Source organism: Mesoplodon densirostris, chromosome 8 (assembly GCF_025265405.1).
Source record: "Mesoplodon densirostris isolate mMesDen1 chromosome 8, mMesDen1 primary haplotype, whole genome shotgun sequence".
NCBI lineage: Eukaryota > Metazoa > Chordata > Mammalia > Artiodactyla > Ziphiidae > Mesoplodon > Mesoplodon densirostris.
This window is the reverse complement of record NC_082668.1, coordinates 1,491,465-1,513,198: the sequence shown is the minus strand read 5'-3', so window position 1 is coordinate 1,513,198 and position 21,734 is coordinate 1,491,465. Positions and strand designations below refer to the sequence as shown.

The following is a 21,734-nucleotide window of genomic DNA, read 5'->3' as shown; positions in this document are numbered from 1 at the left end:
AATTAAGCAAGAAATCAGTAACAAAAAGACAATTAGAAAGATTCCAACTGCTTTTAAATGATCCAATATCATTTGAATTCGCACACTGGTCAAAAAAGAAATCAGATTAAAATTAGAAAATGTTTTGAATTGAAGGATAATGAAAACATAACATCAAGAATTATGAGATGAGGACTTCCCTGGTGGCGCAGTGGTTAAGAATCCGCCTGCCAATGCAGGGGACACGGGTTCGAGCCCTGGTCCGGGAAGATCCCACATGCCGTGGAGCAACTAAGCCCGTGCGCCACAACTACTGAGCCTGCACTCCAGGGCCTGCAAGCCACAACTACTGAGCCCACATGCCACAACTACTGAAGCCCGCGCGCCTAGAGCCTGTGCTCCGCAACAAGAGAAGACACCACCAACAGAAGCCCACACACTGCAACGAAGAGTAGCCCCGCTCGACGCAACTAGAGAAAGCCCGCGTGCAGCAACGAAGACCCGATGCAGCCAAAATAAATAAAATTTTTTTAAAATTAAAAAAAAAGAAAGAATTATGAGATCAAGTTAATTAAGACAAATTTGGAGGGCAATGTGACCAGCTTTACATGCATATATTCAAAAGCAAGACAGGCTGAAAATCAATGATCCACCCACTCATACTAAGAAGATAGAAAAACAGCAAATGAAAAGGAAAAAATAAGGAGCAATAATCAGTGAATTCGAATGTACAACAAACAATACCAAGCAAGAAGCTAGTTCACTAAATGACAAACTTCTTTCAAGAGTATAGAAGGAAGGGACACACCAGGACCAACAACAGGGGTGGAGAAGGGGACAGCAGTCACCATCAGATATGATCTAATTAAAACATTAAAAAAGGACACTTTAAACAACTTAGTGAAAGAAATTAGAAATGAGGGCAACTTCCTCAACAAACACAACTTTCAAAACCTAAGAAGTAACAGAATATTGAACATTCCACATCAATTAAACAAATTTATAATTTAAAATATTTCAACATAGCTCCATCAGTCAATCCTTCTAAACACTGAAAGAAGCAGTAATAACAATCTTAGGCAAACTCTTCCAGAGAATAAAATGTGAGGGTCCCATCTCAACTTAGTGTTTGATAGCAGCATGATCCTGATAATAAATCTGACAAGGATATTACAAGAAAGAAAAATTACCATCCAATATAAATACAAAACTCCTAAACTAAATACGTGAATTAGGTTCAGCTACACATGAAGAGGATAAAGCACACGCAAGTGGGACTGATCCAGGAAATCAAGGTTGGCCTCACATTAGAAAATCAATCACTAAAATTTTTATGACCATATTAACATAAAGAAGAGAAAAACCACCCATGACAGACAAATGTGATAAAACTCAACACCCATACTCAATAGAAGGTCCTTGGAAACTACTAATAAAATGGAACTTCCCTAATCTGAGAAAGAGTATCTACACCTAACCCAGAGCAAACATAATATTTGGTGAATTATTGAAAACTTGCTCCACGAGATCAGAAACAAGAGAAGGACGACCACGGTTACAATTTCTATCCAACCATGAACTAGAGACTCACCCAGTGTAGTAAGGCAAGGAAGAAACACAGGTATAAAGATTAGAAAGAAACAAAACTGTCATTATTTGCTGGCATGCATTTTCCTTTTTATATGGGACTTTCAAATGCCCATTTTCCATACAGATTTAATTTTTTTTTTTTTTTTTTTTTTTTTTTTTTTTTTTTTTGCGGTACGCGGGCCTCTCACTGTTGTGGCCTCTCCCATTGCGGAACACGGGCTCCGGACGCGCAGGCTCAGCGGCCATGGCTCACGGGCCCAGCTGCTCTGCGGCATGTGGGATCTTCCCGGACTGGGGCACGAACCCCTGTCCCCTGCATCAGCAGGCAGACTCTCAACCACCGCGCCACCAGGGAAGCCCCAGATTTAATTTTTGAAACTTGTAGTGTTTCCCATAATTGTCATGACGATGGCCTGGGCTGTTGGTTCGTTGGAATTTATTTGCTCTGAGAAGCGTCTCCTCCCAGCAGTAAGCAGGGCCACCTGGGGCCCTCACCCACTCCACGAGGGACGACATTGGTGCAACTGGGTCTCCTCCATGACACATCAGGCCACTCCGTCCCTGGGAGCCCTGCTGGACCTCCTGAGCCCCTCATCTGCCCACCCATGCTCGACCACAGTGCATGCCCCCCTACCTGGCTACCACGAGGGTCCCGCCTGTTCTGGGTACCATTCAACTTCTCTGGGGTCATTTGGCTCAATCTTCCTTGCTTACAGAGATAGAGATAAACACAACCTGTTTATAAAGAGACATACATCAACAGAAAAGACGAAATGCCTATGAACAGTCCCCCACTTGTAAAGATAACTGACGAAGTAATAAACACAAAAAAGCGTAAGCTCCCTGAAGACAGTGACTTGGGTCCCCTGCCGTCTCCCGCCCCCCTGAACCTCGTGCTCCCCTTCTCTCCTCACTGCAAAGCCATCCCAACCAGGACCACAGCTTCACACGACCGTCACACGCTGATGACCTTCAGACCCCAAACCCGTTACGGGCAGACCTCGGAGGCAGGTTCAGGTCCAAACAACACAATGATGCAAGTCACGTGAATTTCTGGCTTCCCAGCGCGTATAAAAGTTACGTTTATGCTATACTGTAGTCTATTAGGTGTGCAGTAGCATTATGTCTGCAAAAACCACTGTGCATGCCTTACTGCAAACCTTCAATCAGTAAGAAACACAGTATCCACACAGTGCGATGAAACGAGGGCAACCACCCACTCCGCACCTCCTCTGGGGAATAACGAGCATCTCAGACCTGCCGTGGCTACTGAAAAGTTCTTGATCCTTCCTGGAAACCTGGACCTCTGCGCCTCCCCAAAGTCTGCCGGTTCCAGCTCCAGAGTTCTAGTTCCTGAGGCCAGAAACCTAGAAATCAGCTTCCTTTTCTCACTTCCCAATACAAAAGCTCAATAGCCTCTGTCGGTTCTATCCACAGCCTGAGCACTGTCCCAAACGCCCACAAGGACCACCCTGGCCCCTGTTGACACGCCTCTCGGCCCGTACGCCGTTACCAGCCTCCCGGCTTATCTCCCTGCTTCTGCCTGCACCCCTACTCATCCATCCTTTAATCAGAAACCAGAACGTTCCCACTACCAAGTGCATCACACAAATCCTTCTCCTGCCCCGTATCCTGCAGAGGACAAGCCAGAGCCCTCACACCAGCCCGGGGGGCTTCCGCAACCTCTTACTGCTTGTCCCTGCCCGCCCGCCCGCCCTCCCTCCCCCTCCACGCTCCAGCCACAGTGGCCTCCTGCCTGTGTCTCTGATGTCCCAGACACGCAGAGCTGCGCTGCCTCGGTTCTCCTCCCCGTGTGGCCACCTCCCCCAGGACACCCACCCCCTCCCCTCGCCCCTGTAGCCTCTGCTCACCCATCAGCTTCTCGGTGAGGCCTTCCTGGACCATGACCAGGACTTCAAATCCAACTCCCCCAGCCCACAACAGCTCGGCCCTGCCCTCCTCTGGGAATTTAATTTTCTCCACAGCACTTGCCACCGTCACTTAACGAATTCTTTGCTTCACCTTCCGTTTATTTTCTGTTTCCTCCCACTCTGATGTAAGTGCCTGGGAGGTCGGGGATTCTTCTCCGGGTCACACGCTGCTTTGTTCCCAGGGCCTAGGACAGGTCTGGCACCTAGTACACACTCAATAAATATTTAGTGGAATAAATAACTGAACTAATGAACAAACGGAGTAAATGCATGAAAGAACAAGACGAAAGCGCCTGATGCCTGAAGAACCTGAAATGAGCAGAGGCGGCTACTCAAGTCATCCAAAGGCACCTTGCCCATCAGGTCACAGCTGCATACCAAGTGCACTGCCTCTTACATTAAAAAATGCAATGCCTCTTTTTATTACATAAATGCATTTTAAAAGGAAACTTTATATCAGTAATACAAGTGAAAAGCCAGTATCACTCAACACAAACAGTAGCAAGCATAAGAAAAACTACTGAAACAAAGCCACGTCCCTAAATCTCACTCACATGTGGGTAACTGCACAATCTCTGAACCCTCTGCCCGTTGCTTCCTTGTTTAAAAGTGAGGTCACAGAACGTTACAGAGGCGTTAAAGACACATTATCAGGAAATCACTACTCTGGTGTAATCAGAAGAATTTACAAGTTAAAAGGGCAATTTATTTATCTGTTTCAAAATTCTCTGTGCACCACCTCCAAGCCCCCAGGGCCCGTATATGGACTAACGGACACCACCAGTGAGACCACAGGCGCTCGCAGGGCTGTGATGAGGGAGGGGACTCTGCAGGGGCCAGGGCACCCACCCTGCAGGACCGGATTCATCAGAGGTCACAGAAGGGCTGCAGGCATGGGACAGACTCTTCCGCTTTGGCATTTCAGCTCAGGCGCTTCTGCACTGCAGAGGAGGGCTGCAGGGAGAGACCCGACGCGGAGGAGGCCAGACAGGAAGCTGCAGGACAAATTTAAGTAGGACGGTGGAGGCCGGCACAAGGTAGCAGCCCTGATGACAGGACCCAGCCGCCTGTAAGACGGCCTCATCAAGGCCCAGTGGGTCATCACGTGTAGGGTGGGGACAGTGACGGGGGTGGGTCTCCCGGCTCAGCCTCTGGCCTGCCAGCTCCCCTCAAAAAGAGAAAGAGACACCACGCACGCACTCACATCCCCGCAAACGTCAGGAAGAAAGAAACATGCCAAAGTACTAACTGTAGGTCCCTCTGAGTGACACCTTTACGGTTTTACGTACTTCCCCGAATGTCTACATTTAATAAAACCACTTCCAAGGCCACCAAAAGAACTTACTTAAAAGAAAAGGCCAAGTATCTCAGGTAAGAAAGAGAGCAACGGGGTATCCCTGGACATTTGATCAAGCATCAAATCAGAGAATCACAGTCTCTAACCAAGATTTCAACTCACCTAAGTATTGACTGCTCAGCTTGAAGTTCTGACTTAAGTACAATCATTTCTCGCCTTTGCCGATAACCAAACACAACCACCACTGACGGGGAAACGGGTCACGTTCTCACTACCCCACTGATGCCACGATTCTCAGAGGAGGTGCTCACTCACCGGCCAGGTTGCAAGGCAGAACTTACAATGTTCTCTAAGTTCACCATTCACCATGCTGAAAACAGGTAATTCACTAAAAAGCTACGGAAATTAGAAAGAAGACCAACAAACACTCGGCCCCGCCCAGCTCCCGCCTCACTCCTGCCCCTCGCCCTCCAGAGGGCTCTCGTCCAACCGAGAACCTTCTGCAGAAACACACACCTTCCCTCCTTATGGAGGATGTACCATGAAGAGGGAGGCGACGCCAGAAGTGAAATCTGACATGAAAGGACGTAGAGGAAAGCTGAGGAAGAGAGAAGGTCCTGACGTCAAGACAACACGCTGACCCAGAAGGCTGCCCGCGGCATACACGGCCCAGACGGGCAGCGCCCTGCACGCGGCCCTGCCTTTCAAGGAGCTACGTCAATACACTGATGAAGGGGGAAAGGAGAATTATTGCAGTGAAAACGGAGCTCTCTCACTAAAACAAACAAACAGAAAGCATTCTTCAGAGAAGTGACTTTGTGCCAGTCGTCTGAGACCCGGCACTCGAGCGTCTCACCTCCGTGAACTCATGGAAGACCCGGTCACTCTGGTGAGAGCCGATGGTGACCTCTGGGAGGTAGACAGGGATGGTTGTGTAATTCAGCACCTCCAACTTGTTCTGAACCCTAGAAGATAGGGCAGATACAGTCACACTAAACATCAAAGTAAATATAATAAAATAAGCTATCAGGCTGATTTTTTAAAACAACCGTATTCAAAAAATTCAACCATGCATTCCCAAGCAGTCATCTCAGAAGCCAAACTTTCCCCCAAAGACCATCTGGGCTGTGGGAGCTGCTCTTCTGAAACCACTTCCAGAGCCGGAGACAGGGTCTTTCAAGAGTCTCATGGCCACAGGTGACTCCCTTTGGGGACAGACACAGTTTTGAAAAATAAAAAAGGAGCCACAGTGTGTTTTAAACATAGGACTACCAGGAATACAAAGCTAAACACAAATACCACATGTCACAGTGCCGCGCGCGTGGTCTGCTCTCATGAAAAATGTGCACATTTAATGACTCTTGGGGGAAAGAGACGAGCAACTCTCCTGCATCTCCCCCCCCCACCCCACCCTCCGCCACCCCGCACGATGCCCACGCCGCCTGGGGGACCGATTCCAGGAGCCGAGGCTGACGAGGCCTTCGTGGAACCGGAGGGCGGGGCTGGGGTGAACTGCCCCGCAGGACAGCCTGCTGCACCCCTGCTTATAAACGTCTGCTTCCCTGCTTTTCTTGGCACCGAGAAACACACATGAGAGGACACACTCCATGCTTCACCATTTTATTTTGAATGCTAAAATATTTATACTTTGTTGTAACTTGCTTATTTTAAATTAAATTTAGTCTGAGTATAACCACTATACTTGAAGATAAAAAGCATTTTGAGTGCTTTTAGGAAAAAATGTTAAAATAAAGTTTCCTTTCTTACAGGCTCAAAACAAAGAAAATGATTATTTTAAATGGCCCCTTTCCCATTAATGACTTATAATGGCAGAAGACGTTTCTGTCTGTAATGGCCCAAACGGAAGCTCTTTAAGTGGATCTGGCTCTCAGCCGCTTTGTGAGGACAAGCCCAGGACTGTCCCCTGCACGCTGGGCAGACTCAGCCGCAGTCAGAACCGCCTGGTCCCAGCCCAAGCCCAGGCGACGCCCGGCCCCTCTCGCCCATAGAGGACCACAGAGCACTGAGAACCTGTGACAGGCTGAATGTGACTGAACAGGAGGCACAGGCACATCCCAGGGTCACAGTAAACACTGTGTCTGTGTCACTCGCATGACAACTAGTAATCCAATAACCAAACATCACTCCAAGCAAACACTGCTGCGACATCTTGCATATGGCTATAACGTACATGCTCAAACATGAGAATATTTTCTCAGTTTTAACCGTAAGTTGGTTATAGAATACCTTTCATCAGCATGTATCAATAAAGTACATATTTATTTTTAACACAAATAGAATTATTCTATACTTATTACAGCAAGGATAATTTTTAAAGTGATCTCACCATACATAATTTCAACTAAAACTGAAGTTTATATTTTTAAATGTTAATAAATATCAAAGTGGGGTATGATTTGATTTTCTCTGTGGTTTGAAAAACCTAAAACAACCCTGAAGAACTGGAAAGAACAGACTGGCCTGGGGGCTTGTGTGTAATATACAGAGCAACAGCGCCATCTGTGCTTAATTTGGCAGAATTACAGTTTACACACAACCCCGCTTTCAAAATGGGTGTATCTTTGAACAAATATCTTCAAACTGCCTTTGAAGATTAAAAAAATAACCTACAGTGACTGTTCTCCCACTTACTCAAACTTGGATAAACTGCTCCTTCACTTTCTCACTACCAGCTTAAACGATGACCAAGAAGAGCCCGTGTGTCCCGTCTCCAGTAAACCCCAAATCTCAGCCTCCAAAAACTACAGACACATTCCAGATTGAAGATAAGCGAGGAACCAAGAGACAACAGGAAGCCTTTTATGACTCAGGAGCAAAAAGCGGTGAAAGGAAACATTCTGTTCACAGAGCACTTAGTTTAATTAAGGAGATTCAAACCCTGAGCACACGCTCTTCACATCACAGGCCAAGGTGCCCCCCGTAAGAAGACGGAGCATCCTACAGTGTGGTTCACGAAACGACACGCTCTGCCATGGAATTCCAAAACAAAAGAGCGAGGCCAAGAAGAGAAAGAAAAAAAAAAATAGTGAACTATGACTTATGACTCAAACTGTTTCCCAATTAACAGAATGCTTATACTTTCTCCTAAAACATGTCCAGAGCATAGTCTTTAGTTTCTCCTGGATTGCAACGTTCTGCTTGAAACCCTATACTTCTGATACCAAACTCATACCCTGCAGTGTTTGTAGCACTGGAATTTCCTGTTAGAGAGCCATCCTCCAGGAGTCTTAGAAACACAAGTCGCAGTGATGAAGCAGCAAGGGCGAGAGGGGAGCCCAGGCTCTGGAGGGCGGGAGGAAGGTGGGCGCAGTGGGGGCCTCACTGGTAACAAGTCTCCAGCACGAGGACGAAACCACCAGGGCGGCGCCGGTCAGTTATGGATTATGGATACGAACACAAAATGCTATCAAGGTTGGGAAATAAGCCCTCACACGCACATAATTATATACCACACCCGTTCGGAGATGGTACAAAAATGTCCTAAACCAGTAATTTGGTCAGGTTCTAGACAAAATGAGTATAACTGGTAAATGACAGGTTTACCATAATTATCTTAGAAAATGGTCATAATTTTCACTTGAGTCTCCCAAATTACGAAATGGTACTTAAATGAAAGTAAACACAATGACCGTTGTAAACCATTATGCGATGTCCTTGGGAGGCAGAGGTGCAAAAAACTGGGAGAAGGAAGAACAATACCATTTATTTCAAAAATAATTAAAACGACTGAATGCCGTGATTTGTAAACCGTGAGGGAATGCCAGGCTCCCTCTCCATGCTCTGCTATCAACATAACCGAAGAACTAATAAGATGATCATCTGAAGACGTGAACGTGGGACATGGCCTAGCATCTAACTGATGCACATTCCAGAGCACCTTTAGGAATTACACTGTGCTTACTACCCGTGGAAGCAGGGGCAAAGGCATCCCACATTGCCCAGTCTCGGCAAGGTGTCAGGGTGCCAGGACAGTCACCTTTTTGTATGTTTTTCACGTACTCTGCCCCGCAGTAGCTAATACTAACAAGAATCACATAGAAATCCACATAAAACGACAGCCGGGAAAGTTAAGAGAAGGGTTCAAGTAGAAAAGAAGGTGACTAGAGCGAGGCTTAGGAGAATGCTCAGATCTTTGGGTAATTACTGGGCAGAGGGGGAGGTAATGGATTCAGGAGACTGTCTGTATCCTGATGGAAGAGGTAGAACGAGATGATTAGGACTGAATTAATTCTAGGAAATGAAACTTGGATTTATGCCTAAACCAAGATATGCCACTGAAGGATTCTGAGTAAAGAAAGAACAGGGTCACTGTGACATTTTATGAAAATTAACCTGGCGGGCGTACACACAGGGGATGGGTGGGATGAAGAAATAACTAACCAAGGAGCGGAGATCAAACCCCAAAGAAGAAGAGTCACCGGAGACCAGCACCACCTTGAGGGCAGGACCCAGGGGAAGGGGAGGTGTCAGTAGGGAAAAGGAGGGTTCAAGCAGATGACCCCAGGGGAGGAAGCAACGACCCCACCCAGACTCCAATGGAGGCCAAGATAGGAGGGGAGCCCGCAGGAGGGCGCGGCGAGCTGCGGGCTGCGCGGCCCACCACAGCTCCAGGACCTCAGCGGGGCAGTGCTCTTGGAGGCCCAAGAGGACGGGAGCCTCCACCAGGCGGAGTGCTGTGGACTCAGGAAACGTTTCTCAGACACCTCCCAGACACGGCGTCGACGCTGACTGTGTGCCTGTGATCAGGCTGACACCTCGAGACCTCAGCAGCGGGGGAACGCCAGGCAGCAGTGCAGGCAGGCCGCGTCTCACGTGCTCTGCTTTACCTCACTGTGCAGACGCTGCGTCTCTTACAAGTCGGAGGTTTGCGGCAACCCTGCGTTGTCAGATGGTGGTTACGATTTTTTAGCAATGAAGTATTTTTAAATTAAGGTATGTACATTTTTCTAGACATAATGCTACCGCACACCTAACAGACTACGGTTTGGTGTAAACATAACTTTTATATGCGCTGGGAAACCAAAAAGTTCACGTGACTTGCTTTGCTGTGAGACTTGCTTTACTGTGGTGGTCTGGAACCAACCTGCATTCTCTCTCAAGTCTGCCTGTAAAGATTATTCTTTTTAAACAAGGTTCAGAACGAAATAGTACTTAAAGTCATTTAGGTAAATCTACACACACATATACATATGTAAGTATCTGACAAAAAACAAAGTCAACCACTAAGCTTTAAAAAACAAAGAGGGACTCCAGGTTCAGCTCCAACAAGGAAATAGCCTGGAAACCATCCCTCTAGTCCTTACAACAAAGGAAGCTGAGAAAAATGAAAATCAATTGCTTGTCCTGGAATAACAGTAACAACAACATATGGGTGATTAGAGCACACAGAGAGTGGAATGAGTGACAGCGACGCCACGAGGGATGGAGGGAGGAACCTGCCCCTGAAAGCAGGCAGACGTGACCTGGAAACTACAACAACGATAACAAATTGTTACAGAGTACAACAGAGGTGCTAAGAGAAAAGATAAAATGGAATCGTACAGAATGCCCAATTAAAACCAGAAAAGGTAGGAAAAAAGGGGCAGGGGAAGGAAACAAAGAACAAATGCAACAAATAGAAAATGATGACAAACATGGTAAAAATTAATCCAAGTATATCAACAGCCACTTTAACTGTGAACTATCCAAATATACCAATGAAAAGGTGGGCACTGACAGAGTTGATTAAAAACAGAAGACCCACTATATGCCGTCTATAAGAAACCCACCTGAAATCAGTCCAAAGACAGGCTAAAAGTAAAGGGATGGAAAAAGATACACCATTCCTAGACTGAGTGAAAGCTGGAACAGACACATTAATTTCAGACAAAGCAGACTTCAGAGCAAGAAAAGGATCAGGAATAAAGAGGGGCACTGCGTAAGGATAAAGAGGTCAGTTGTCCAAGAAGACTTAACAATCCTAACACGTATGCAACTTACAGAGCTCCAAAATACAACGAGGCAAAAACGAATAAAACTCAAAGGAGAAACAGACAAATCTGCCATTGTAGTTAAAGATTTCCACACTCTCCTTCAGGAGCGGACAGATCCAGCAAACAGAAAAGCAGTAAGGACACGGATGACCTGAACATCACCATCAGTCAGCTCAATCTCGCTGACATTTGCAGGACACACCATTTGACGACAGCAGAATACACACTCTTCTCACGCTCAGCCAGAACATTATTCAAGACAGAAAACATTGCTGACCATATGAAACGTCTTAACAAAGGTAAAAGAGCAGAAATCATACAAAGTATGTTCTAAGACCACAATGGAATTAAACTAGAGGGAAATTCATAGCATCGAATGCATATACTAGAAAAGAAGAAAGATCCAAAATCAATCATCTAAGCTTCTACCTTAGGAAACTAGAGAAAGAAGAGCAATTGAAACCCAAAGGAAACAGGTTAAAAAAAATAGCAATAAAAATTGGAGTAGATGTCAATGAAACTGAAAATAAGAAAACAACAGGGAAAATCAATAAAACAAAGAGCTGGTGCTTTAAAAAGATCAATAAACATGAAGAAAAAATTCACAAAGGACAAATAAATAGCCAATAAAAATACACCTGTTTGAAGTTCAGTGTTTATGAAATGCAAAAATAAAGCAAATGCTTTTCTTTGATATCAAAATCACAAGCTTTTGTTTGCTTCTTATTTTAACTATTCTGTCTTAATAAGGGCTTTCAGAAGACCAGTTCAAGTGTGCAAGCTGGTACACATCTTCTGGAGAACAATTTCACAACACACCAATAGTTGCAAAATGTGTTCATATAATCTGACCCGGTAACTCCACTTTTATACCTTAAGAAAGTAACCTGAAATGGAACAAAAATAAATACACTATGCTCATTACTGTTATTACGATTACGAAGAAATGGAAATAACCCAAAAGACTGATATTAAAGAAACGGTAAATGGATTATGCCTGTATCTCAGAGGTTAAAGAAACGGTAAATGGATTATGCCTGTATCTCAGAGGTCAACACCTTTTTCTGTAAAGGGCCAGATAGTAAATATTTCAGCCTGAGAGAGCTACGTACGGCTTCATATATGTACTTTTTCCTTTTAAAAATGTAAGGACCATTCTTAGCAGCTGAGGCCTGGGTGGGCCCACAGACCACAGTTTGCCAACCCCTGACTGGCATCAGTCAGTGGATTTATGCAGCGTGAGCAGCCATTAAGAAATCGAGTTTTAAACGTTTGACAAGATAGGGACACGCTCGTATTAGAAGTTACAATACAAAGACTAATGCAAGGTAATTTTTATTTAGAAATATATGAACACACCCACACTTTACAGAAGACTGGAAGAGCCTGCATGAAACTCCGACACTGGCCCCTGTGGTGGCAGAACCGCAGGTGACCTGGCTCTGTCCTGGACTTCTGTTTCCTAACTTTCTTCTACGAGTGGCTGTGACTGACCTCTGACCCTCTTGACCCCAGTCTGTTGCCAGTGCTCCTCCCCAGCTTAAGTTCTCCCTCCTCACACACACTCTCAGCTCCCATGCGCGCTCCCATCCACCGGGCAAACCCCAACCTGTTCGCGTGCGGAGCTCCGCCTCACCCCCACCGCACCTCCGTGACCACGGACCCCCGTCCCCGGCAGCCGCCCGCAGCTCCTCCCCCTTCCGGTCCTCCCCACGGGCCTGGGCAGCGTTCTGGACCCTCTCCTCCCTCCTCAAACGGCGCCTCCCGCCCTCAAGGCCTCTGGGGCTGATGACCCGTCTCTCATTTCACTATGAAGACAGAAGCCAGCTGAAGAGAAGCTCCAGGCGCGCCTGGCACAGACCCACTTCCCTAAGCCCCGCCCTGTCCCCGCCTGCCCTGCACCGGCGTGGGAAGCAGGGACTGCCCACCAGTGCACCAGCCCACGCCCTCCTCTGGGGCCTCTCCTGTCCTCTCGGCATCCATACCCCCAGCCCAGCCACAGGACCTCTCTCATTGGTACAAAACATGCGATTTCTTCCACCTTAAAACACACACACAACAAAAACCGTGAAAAATGAATAAAATTTTAAGTCTTAGTTTTAACAACTAAATCAATAGGTTCAAAAGGAACAATTATTCACTTTCAAGCACAGGACATGGAAAACTAATGGCAGTCCATTTTCCATACATGCTCATATTAGGATGCGTCCAAGTGGAAAAAAACAAGTGCGTTCGCTACTGAGAGCAAAACGGACCTAGCAAAGTGCCCTGCACCGCGGAAGGCCAGCGGACCAGCTCCGCGGCGCTCACCCGATGGGCTGACGGCAGAGCGGTCACCCAGGCAGAAGGCCACACGAGGGTCACACAGACGTGTGTTCCCCAACACTGACCCAGCCCCGCCACCGCCTGAGCCCGGGTGCCAGCAGCACAGGCCAATGCGAGCCTCCGCCAGGCCCCCGCCCCGGGGCACAACGGGGGTCGGCTCCCTGGGTCCCTCCAGCACAGGGGCAGTCACCTACGTTCACAGGAAAGTGATGTTTCCTGTGTTGGAGCTGTCTTCTCTGCCTGGAACGCTTCTGCAGAAGCACAGCTCGCACGCCTACAGAACCTGCCCATTGCTGCGAGCAGAGCAGGCCTGCACCGCCATCTCCCTGGGCTGGAGCACCAAGCCCCACGCACCAAGGACAGCGTGACCACGGTGAGCACCTGCCTCCTTGCTGGGAGGCTGGGACCCAAGTAGGTACTAAAGCAGAGGGCGCTGTGTGACCAGCACCCAGCACAAGTTCTGCGCACTGAGTGTCTAATGGGCTTTCTGGGCAAAATACTGCCCACGTGTTACTGCATCTCTCATGAACAAAGTAGTTCACTCAGCATGTCCCCTTCTGCCGTGGCCTCCCCTCCATGGCCTCCCCGCCCCTTCTCTCCCGGCTTCAGCCCCAGCGGTTCCTGTCTCAGGACCTCTCCACCCGCCGGCATCCCTGCCCCGCACTCACCCCAGACACTGCGGGGCCCAGTCCTCGCACACTCGGGTCTCCTCAGGAGCGAGGCCTTCGAGCCTTCCCCAGAGCGCCCTCTGTCACTCGCCCCAGCCACTCGCTGCCCCATTACTCAGGGTCACCTTTCTCCCCGGCCTTTAGCACCCGTATGGCTCCACTGATTCAGTGACAGCAGGACTTTTACTTGACACTATATTCCCTAAATCTGGAACACTGCCTGGCACAGGGTGCAAGCAAAATATCTGTTGAATTAATAATGGCAGTCTATCGATTCACTGTCAGGTCAGAGAGAGCAAGAGCCTGTTTGGAAGGGAATAGGAAGTACGCCTCAGTATCTGGCAACCTGCAACACAGTTACTCCAAAATTCTGTAAGTTCCCACAGCGGGCGACGCGCCACACTGGAAGCCAGCCCTGCCCCATCCCGACAACGCCCAGCTCCGGCAGACTCACCGCATCCTCAGACTGTGGAAAGTGCGGTCGTCCTGGTCCAGCCACGGGCCTTTCTCGTACTTCAGATACTCAATATCCTCGATCACCTGGACAGAGGAATTTAATGAGACAACATTCAGTGCACGACAAACCACAAATACCTGGCAGGGAGAATCGCACCGTGCAAGTCAAAATGAAAGGAAGTTGGGCAGACAGCCTTCTGTGAAGTGGGGGCCGAGTGACGACGCCCAGTGTGGGCACCTGGGGTGCTGTGGCAACTCCCTGGCAGGCTGGGAGAAAAGGAGCAGGTGCAGAAAGAATCAAGATGACGGAGGAAAATCAGCACCCCTCACAGACTCCTCATTTCCTCCCTAACTTTATTCCAGAAGGCAAGATTCAGCCACTCAAAACAACAACAGGACAAGAAAATAAATACATTTCCTAGAGAGCTCCAATAATCCAAGTTCCTCAGCCCCAAAGCCTGTGGTCTGTACAGCCTGACCTTCCAGTGGGGCGGCCTTTCCAGACGCATTCTCCCCCAAAACACACCGAACTTGGGGACCTCTCTTTAGCTTTCAAGAATTGGAGCACATTCAGTTATGAACACAAATAATAACCCAGTCTCAGAGAAAATGTATTACTCTTCTGCTCAGGCACATGCCATGGAAACAGTCTGTCAAAGGAATAAAAATTACCTAAAGATAAACAAAAATCAACATCACAGAAAAAGAAGGCTGGAAGGAAATGAAATGCAACTTAACTGGTCCAAGTAGAAAGAACCAAGCCTAAAAGAACTGCCAGTGCTGGGCCCAGAGCCGGACTTGACTGTGGGTCTCCCGTCCTGGAGGAGAGAGGCCTATTCCCTCTAACTCTCTCCTCCCCTCTCCCCAAGCCAGGAGGCAGCTGAGGGCTGTGCTATCATTAAAGCAGCCAACTGCTTTGCAAAGCTTTCTGTTTGCTGTCACCACCTACACCCCAACCCCAGATCATAAAACCTGTATTTTCTTCTAGATTTTTTACACCTTTTTTTTGTGTTTTTAGTAATTTATGCTTAACATATAACATAAAATACGGGCCTTTTTTCTTTAACATAACGGATGGTCATTTGCCTCAATACCATTTAAGAAATAATCTATTTTCCTCTACTTTGTTTTTTATCAACATTTAAGGTACTGACTTTTCCAAGCTAAAGTCACAAACATACATGAACACACATATGCACCTGTTTCTGGACTCTGTTCTATTCCATTAAGCTATTTATTAATCCTTGTATTAATACCACAGTGCCTTAATTAACATAATTTTGTAATATGTTTTCATACTTGGGCAGGAAAATGGTATTCTTTCTCAAAATTTTTGGTTATTACTAAGTTCTGCAAATTGCAGAGGCTGACTTGATGTCACAAATGCACCTGCGAATCTGGGGGAAGCTGGTATCTTTACACAGTTGGCTGCTGCACAACACACTCCACGCAGTCAAAAACCCGAGTACAACTTGGAGGCGGCCCTCCTTGTGCGTGGATAGTGGTCCCTGCACATCCACGGTGCCGTGTAGCACCAGGATGTTTATTACTGAAAACTGAAGACCGTGCAGTGCTGTAGGATTTACTACTGAAAAAAATCCACGTATGAGCAGACACGCACGGTTCAAACCCATGTAGTTCAAGGGTCAACAGTCTTAATAAGTCTTTCCTGTTAACTAATCCAACTTTCAGTTTTACCATCTGTTTAACAAAAATGTTGGTGCAGATAACCTAAGGTTCTTTGTATCTTCACCATTCCACAATTTTAAGATTCTAGAAGCTGAATAATTTAAAAGAAAATCAAAATCTCATGACCAGGGGAATGTGATGGGTTGGCTCAGTACTGCTTTTAGATTATAAAACATAGACGCCTCTAAGACCAGTAGGAGCTGAACTCATTACCTGATTTGTAAAAACCTTATACACGAATTAAATTTAAGAATAATTATAAATTTTTCAGCCGTTTTCTTACCTTTTCTGCATCTTGAGCTTCCCTTGCACTGTACTGTAAAACCTCACATTTTTCACTGTAAGAGAAAACAAGATGACACTCATGTAAATTTTCCACGTGGATGTTCCTGTACAAATGAATACATGACATCAAGGTTCCCACTCTAAATATCAACACTCTACATTCTCTGAACTGGCTCACAGGGCATGACCAGCTAAGGAGAACAAGCCAGAAGCAGGGACATGCTCGAGGCTGGACAGTGACAGTCGCAGGTCTGTTTCCTGACTTCCCCTCTCACTGGACCGCCCCCCACTGCATGCGCATGAGGCCAGCGTCTACAGGGGGCAGGGACATGAGTCATCTCTGCTGCCACACAAACCATCTCCAGCTGCAGCACTCGCTAGAGGAAGGTACAGGGGAGCCCGGGGCCTGAGTGGGACGGACGCACAGAGAGCAGCTAAGTGGTGTTTGGGGGGTGGGGGTCGTGGAGCCAGAGAGGGGATGGGAGGGGCACATTACTTGAGCTGCTGGAATTTTGGAGACAAATGAAACCCTCAAAATAACCTGTTTCAACCAAACTATGCAACAGGACAGTAGCAACTCGGTTCCCTTAGTCCAGGTCCTTAGTCTGGACACTGAAAAGTCACGCCGGGTCCCAAAAAGGGGGACAGTGGAGTGAGCTTCCTGCACCTCTACCCATTTCCTCACCACACCTGCTGCTGTGCGGAGACCTGGCTGCCCAGCCAGGCGAAGACTGAAACCCGCCTCCTAGTCAGTGTGCCCTTGCCTCTGCCACCACCTCCAGACCAACCCGAGGGACGCTTCAGAGAGGCCCACTGGAGAGCCTGTCTCTGCAGAAGTGTTTGACACACACACACACACACACCCCGCTTCCAGGAGGGTACAGCAGAAAGGCAAGGCTGGACCACCGCTCCCATGAACACGGCTCCACATCTTCTCATTCAGGCGTCTTTACACCAGAGTGCCCCCTACTGACGGGAGCTACATCTACACCAGGGTCAATACTCCAAGAACACACGGCCCCCCATGCATATGCCCACATACAGCTCCTTCGATACAAACTACTGGAAGCAGGGCTCCACCCAACCTTCCTGCAAAGCAGCTCCAGGCGGGAAGCCCGGGCCCTGTGCAGTGTCGGGCAGCAGCGCACAGGATGGCCTGTAACACCATCATAAACAGAGTGGAGTTTCCTCTTTTCAGGTGAATAAATGCATCATCTTAAAATAAACATATTCTGTAGTCACAGTCCTGCGCTACATGTGTTGTGTGAAAAGCAAACAAACATCAACAAAAAACCCCTCTTTTTTATTTCATCTGGTTTGCTCACTGATTAGCAAAGTAGAAGCCAGCATTAGGGCCTGAGGTGCCCGACTGGTGGTGAGTCTGCAAGGAGAGAGACGGAAACAAAAGGACAGCAGCGCAGCCTCTCGGAGTGGAAGCCTGACTCCATGCCCCAACAGGTTCGGCTCCACAGACAGAGCCAGACCCTTGGCTGCACTTTCCCCTTTCAGGTGGCTGAGGCTAGGGACAAAGAGAGAAAGAAACCAACCTGGGAATCTGGGAAGTCCGCACGGCAGAAACAGAGGTCCGTTTCACAACACACAGTAGGTCTAACACTCCTGAGCGACTCTGAACTAACTAAGCCTGTGGCACTTAAAAACATCCAGACTCAGCCCAACCTGTGAAGACGCCAGAGAAGCCTCTCCCTCCAAAGTGCGACCTGCTTCTTAGGAGAGTGAGGGGCCCTGGCACGAGGAACCAGCAGAGGCGGCAAAGGCCCCGCTGTAAATGACCGGCGCACCTCACGTCCTCGGGCGCCTCCCAACGAGGGCCCCGCACACCGCAACGCAGGAAGCTCACGCCGCCCACAAGGTTTCTCAGAATGAGGTGCAGGTAATGACACTGCAGAGAAAGCTGCTGTTTCAAGCCCGGGAATCAGCTGGAAGGCACAACATCTGCGCTGTTACGGTGAAACCACCAAGCTCCCCAGACTGACCCCGGCAGGGTGACCCAGCGTGCGCCACCACCGTCCAGCAGAGACCAAGAGCCAGTAAAAACCCATCCTTAGGAACTACCAGTCCATCACCAGCGAGCCACGGCTTCCAAATCGTGCGGCAACCCACAAGGCCTGCACCTGACCACCGAGGCAGGGATGTGAAAACAGAGCTGAACGTCTAATCATCTGCCCCGATCAGTGAGGATGTGAAAAACCGTCTGCTCCACGCTGGGATTCACCAGTCACCAGAGGGCAACGTGCTGGGCTGGGTTCACCAGCTGAGGAGGAGGCTGTCTGATCTCCAGCACAACAGAAAGTGGCCCCTCAGGAGCGCTGAACCTTGGAGAGGCCACGAGCTGACTCTCAACGCAGCTCAAGGATGGAGCGCCAAATGAAGCAACGGATACTCAGAATCACTGCTAAACATTTCATGATCAGGAAGCCCTGAGGGTAAGTTCTGGAAGATAACTGTCAGGTACAAGAAAAATCCCACCCCATCTGCAAGTTCAATCTAGCCTTTACTTTCCTGATGTTACAGCTGAAAGTCCTATTTGAGAACTTGCTGGGCAGCCTTGTCTCGGTGGTGATTTTGTAGTCAGAAGATCTCCAAGAGGAATCTTTGGAACTGAAATCCTAGGGTCCACTATCTCTGTTTATTCTCATAGCTCTATATATTCCCCTTGACAAGATTTACAAAACTGACTTTTTTTCTGCACTTCTGGCCTTGAAAATAGAGCAGTACGACCTACAGTCCACCCTGTTGTTTCTACTGCCTATGAGAGAAAAGCTTATCACAAGCAAGCAGAGATACTATAAGCCTCAATGCTCACAGCTAAAAAAATTACATTCCAATTTAAAATCAAACTTTTCTTCCAAAACTGCTAGGCATTACTTTGTTTTTATTCACAATTTTACAGTTACTTTGAAATTTTAAACAAGAGCATAACATTTTAAGGTATCGCGAGAGGCTTACGTTTTCTAAAAGTCTGAGAAATACTACTAGAGACCTTCAGTAACAGCATTATTCAAACATCCTAATTTTACTTGGACTTGAGTGACAGTAGGAGATGACCCCTTCCACATGATACACACGCAGACCACAGAATGACCATCTAGAGCGAGTGGATGAAACCACGAATCCCTCAGTGCTTTCAATAAAGAGGGAGGGAGAGAAGAAACCAAATGGAAAAAAAGGTCTTGTGGTGTTTTCATTTAACCCAGACCTCACTTAAGAACATCTTTCAAAAGTATGTACAGACGTTGCTGACCTTTCACAAATTTTGTGTGGACTCACTGAGCACCTTCAGGCAAGCCTTCCAGGTAATAAACATGACCATTCAGTTGCCACCTAGAGTGAATACATGAGTTCTCTAACCCTAAAACCTGTCACAGAATACAGCTTCAGCTCACTACTAGTAACAAAATATTCTAAAAACACAACAAAAAAATGTCTTGGCAAAATAAGCGAATCAAAAAGCAAAAATCAGGGCTTCCCTGGTGGCGCAGTGGTTGGGAGTCCGCCTGCCGATGCAGGGGACACGGGTTCGTGCCCCAGTCCGGGAAGATCCCACATGCCGTGCAGTGGCTAGGCCCGTGAGCCATGGCCGCTGAGCCTGTGCATCCGGAGCCTGTGCTCCGCAACGGGAGAGGCCACAACAGTGAGAGGCCCGTGTACTGCAAAAAAAAAAAAAAAAAAAAAAAAGCAAAAATCAACCCCAAACCTACTAAATCAAACTGAAATATCTGCTGTCATTGTTGCTTATAAACGTCAGATTAAAACTCCCCAGATGACATCCACTGAAATCAACAAGAGTGCGCCCCTGGGCTGGTGGGGCCTAACTGCACGTGTGGAGATCTGTCGGATAAATCCTTGCGACTTCCCTGGTGGCCCAGTGGTTAAGACCTCCTCTACCAGTGCAGGGGGTGCAGGTCTGACTCCTGGTCAGGGAGCTAAGGTCCCACATGCCTTGAGGCCATAAAACAGAAGCAGTACTGTATCAAATTTAATAAAGACTTTAAAAATGGTCCACATCAAAAACATCTAGAAAAATAAAATTAAATAAAAATAAATAAATCAATCCACCGTGCCCTGGGCTCACCTCATCTCGGGAAGGAAGGTCCTCTTATAGGCATTCTCGATGCCCTCAAGGTAGGCGGAGGTGATCTTCATCTCATGTGGCTAAACAAAAGCAAAGAAGTGCGATACGTTTAGGACTTTTCTTTTTCCCGGGCTTATGGAAAATGTGAGACAATCAATGAACAGCTTTCCTAGAGCGAGTCATGCTGGGCGCTCTAGGAACTGTCGGGTGATGGGAGGGGCTTTAGTACCGGTTAGAACAGTTCTCATTCCGCCGCAGAGAGCACGGAAGCCTGCTCAGGTGAACGTATGGCATGACCTTTCTTTCACAGACTCTAAGAGGTGGACTTAGAACAGGATCAGGAAGAACCCCCTTTACAGTTACGGCCCCGCCTCCCGTTCTGGGCCGTGCCCGAGCGCGGGCAATGCAAGACGACATGCCGCACAAGGGGACTGGGAGGGGGACTGGCCCACTTCCCCCCGATCCGCAGAACCCGCCCCCGTGGCCAACTCTCTGCCCACTCCGCTTTTCTACCACTCACCCCAACCTCTCCCGCTTTTTCCATCTCCACTTCCCTTTCATATGACGTCTGCCAATTTCAGAAACGTAAAGCTCCAATTATGAGTGGCAAGTTTCCATACTGAAAACCTCTCATGGTTTAGCAACGCTAAAGGCTAAGTTATCTGTCACCCTGTTTGATTTTCTTCATGGCATTTGCCTTTATTTCCCGTACTTCTTATTTATTTCCTTGTTTACTATTAGTCTCCCCGCTAGAATATAGGAACACACATCTATTAATGACATAATGTTTCTTTGATAAAATGTCTCCTTTACTTAGACACGGTGGTAATTTTAGCTGGTAACAGTATTCATGGAATACTGGAAAAATAAAAATGTTCATAGCTCTAAGTTGTTCCTCAAGATGGTTTCTAAAATATTGCTATCCAGGTACCAAAAGAGTTATCTAGAGAATTCTCAATATATATCCTCATATTTCTCAATAAACGTCACTCTAATAAGCAAAAGTGTTCAAAATTATTCCACTGAATGATAATTAAATACTTTTGACTTGTAGTTCCCTCCTTCCGCCACTTGATGGAATATTCTCCAAAGTCTACATTACACGTCACACTTAGGCATAAACTCTTACACAGGTGCAGACTGCTAATCAACAGGGAGACACGGGTGTCACGTGCGTTCACTGCCAAATGAACGAGCAGGGTGGCCCACAGCCTCTTTCAGTTGCAGCGAAGACGCCCAGAGGGGCTCTGCCACCCTGGCAAGGACCTGCTATCAGAGAGGCACTCACGGAGCACCCACAAGACTCCCAGCGCTGAGGACGGGCCCTGGGATGAGAGATATCCAGGCAAGCCTACCTTTTCATCAAAATGTCAAAAAGAGCATTTCCTCCCAGGAAAAAATACTCTAAGTAGGAGGGATCTTTCCAAA

The 21,734-nt window shown here is 47.5% G+C and overlaps 1 protein-coding gene across 2 annotated transcripts in view; it reads right to left on the bottom strand.

Moving 5' to 3' along the window:
- Nucleotides 1–21,734, bottom strand: part of NDUFA10 (NADH:ubiquinone oxidoreductase subunit A10) — a 47,921-nt gene that overhangs the window by 19,603 nt on the left and 6,584 nt on the right. The window contains exons 6-9 of one of the 2 annotated variants that reach the window (XM_060106359.1): nucleotides 20,307–20,386; nucleotides 16,212–16,266; nucleotides 14,238–14,323; nucleotides 5,654–5,762 (exon numbers count right to left, since the gene is read on the bottom strand). In XM_060106359.1, the coding sequence (XP_059962342.1) occupies nucleotides 5,654–5,762; nucleotides 14,238–14,323; nucleotides 16,212–16,266; nucleotides 20,307–20,386 (330 nt within the window). The remainder of the gene's footprint in view (nucleotides 1–5,653; nucleotides 5,763–14,237; nucleotides 14,324–16,211; nucleotides 16,267–20,306; nucleotides 20,387–21,734) is intronic. The other variant, XM_060106360.1, reaches the window with a different exon arrangement.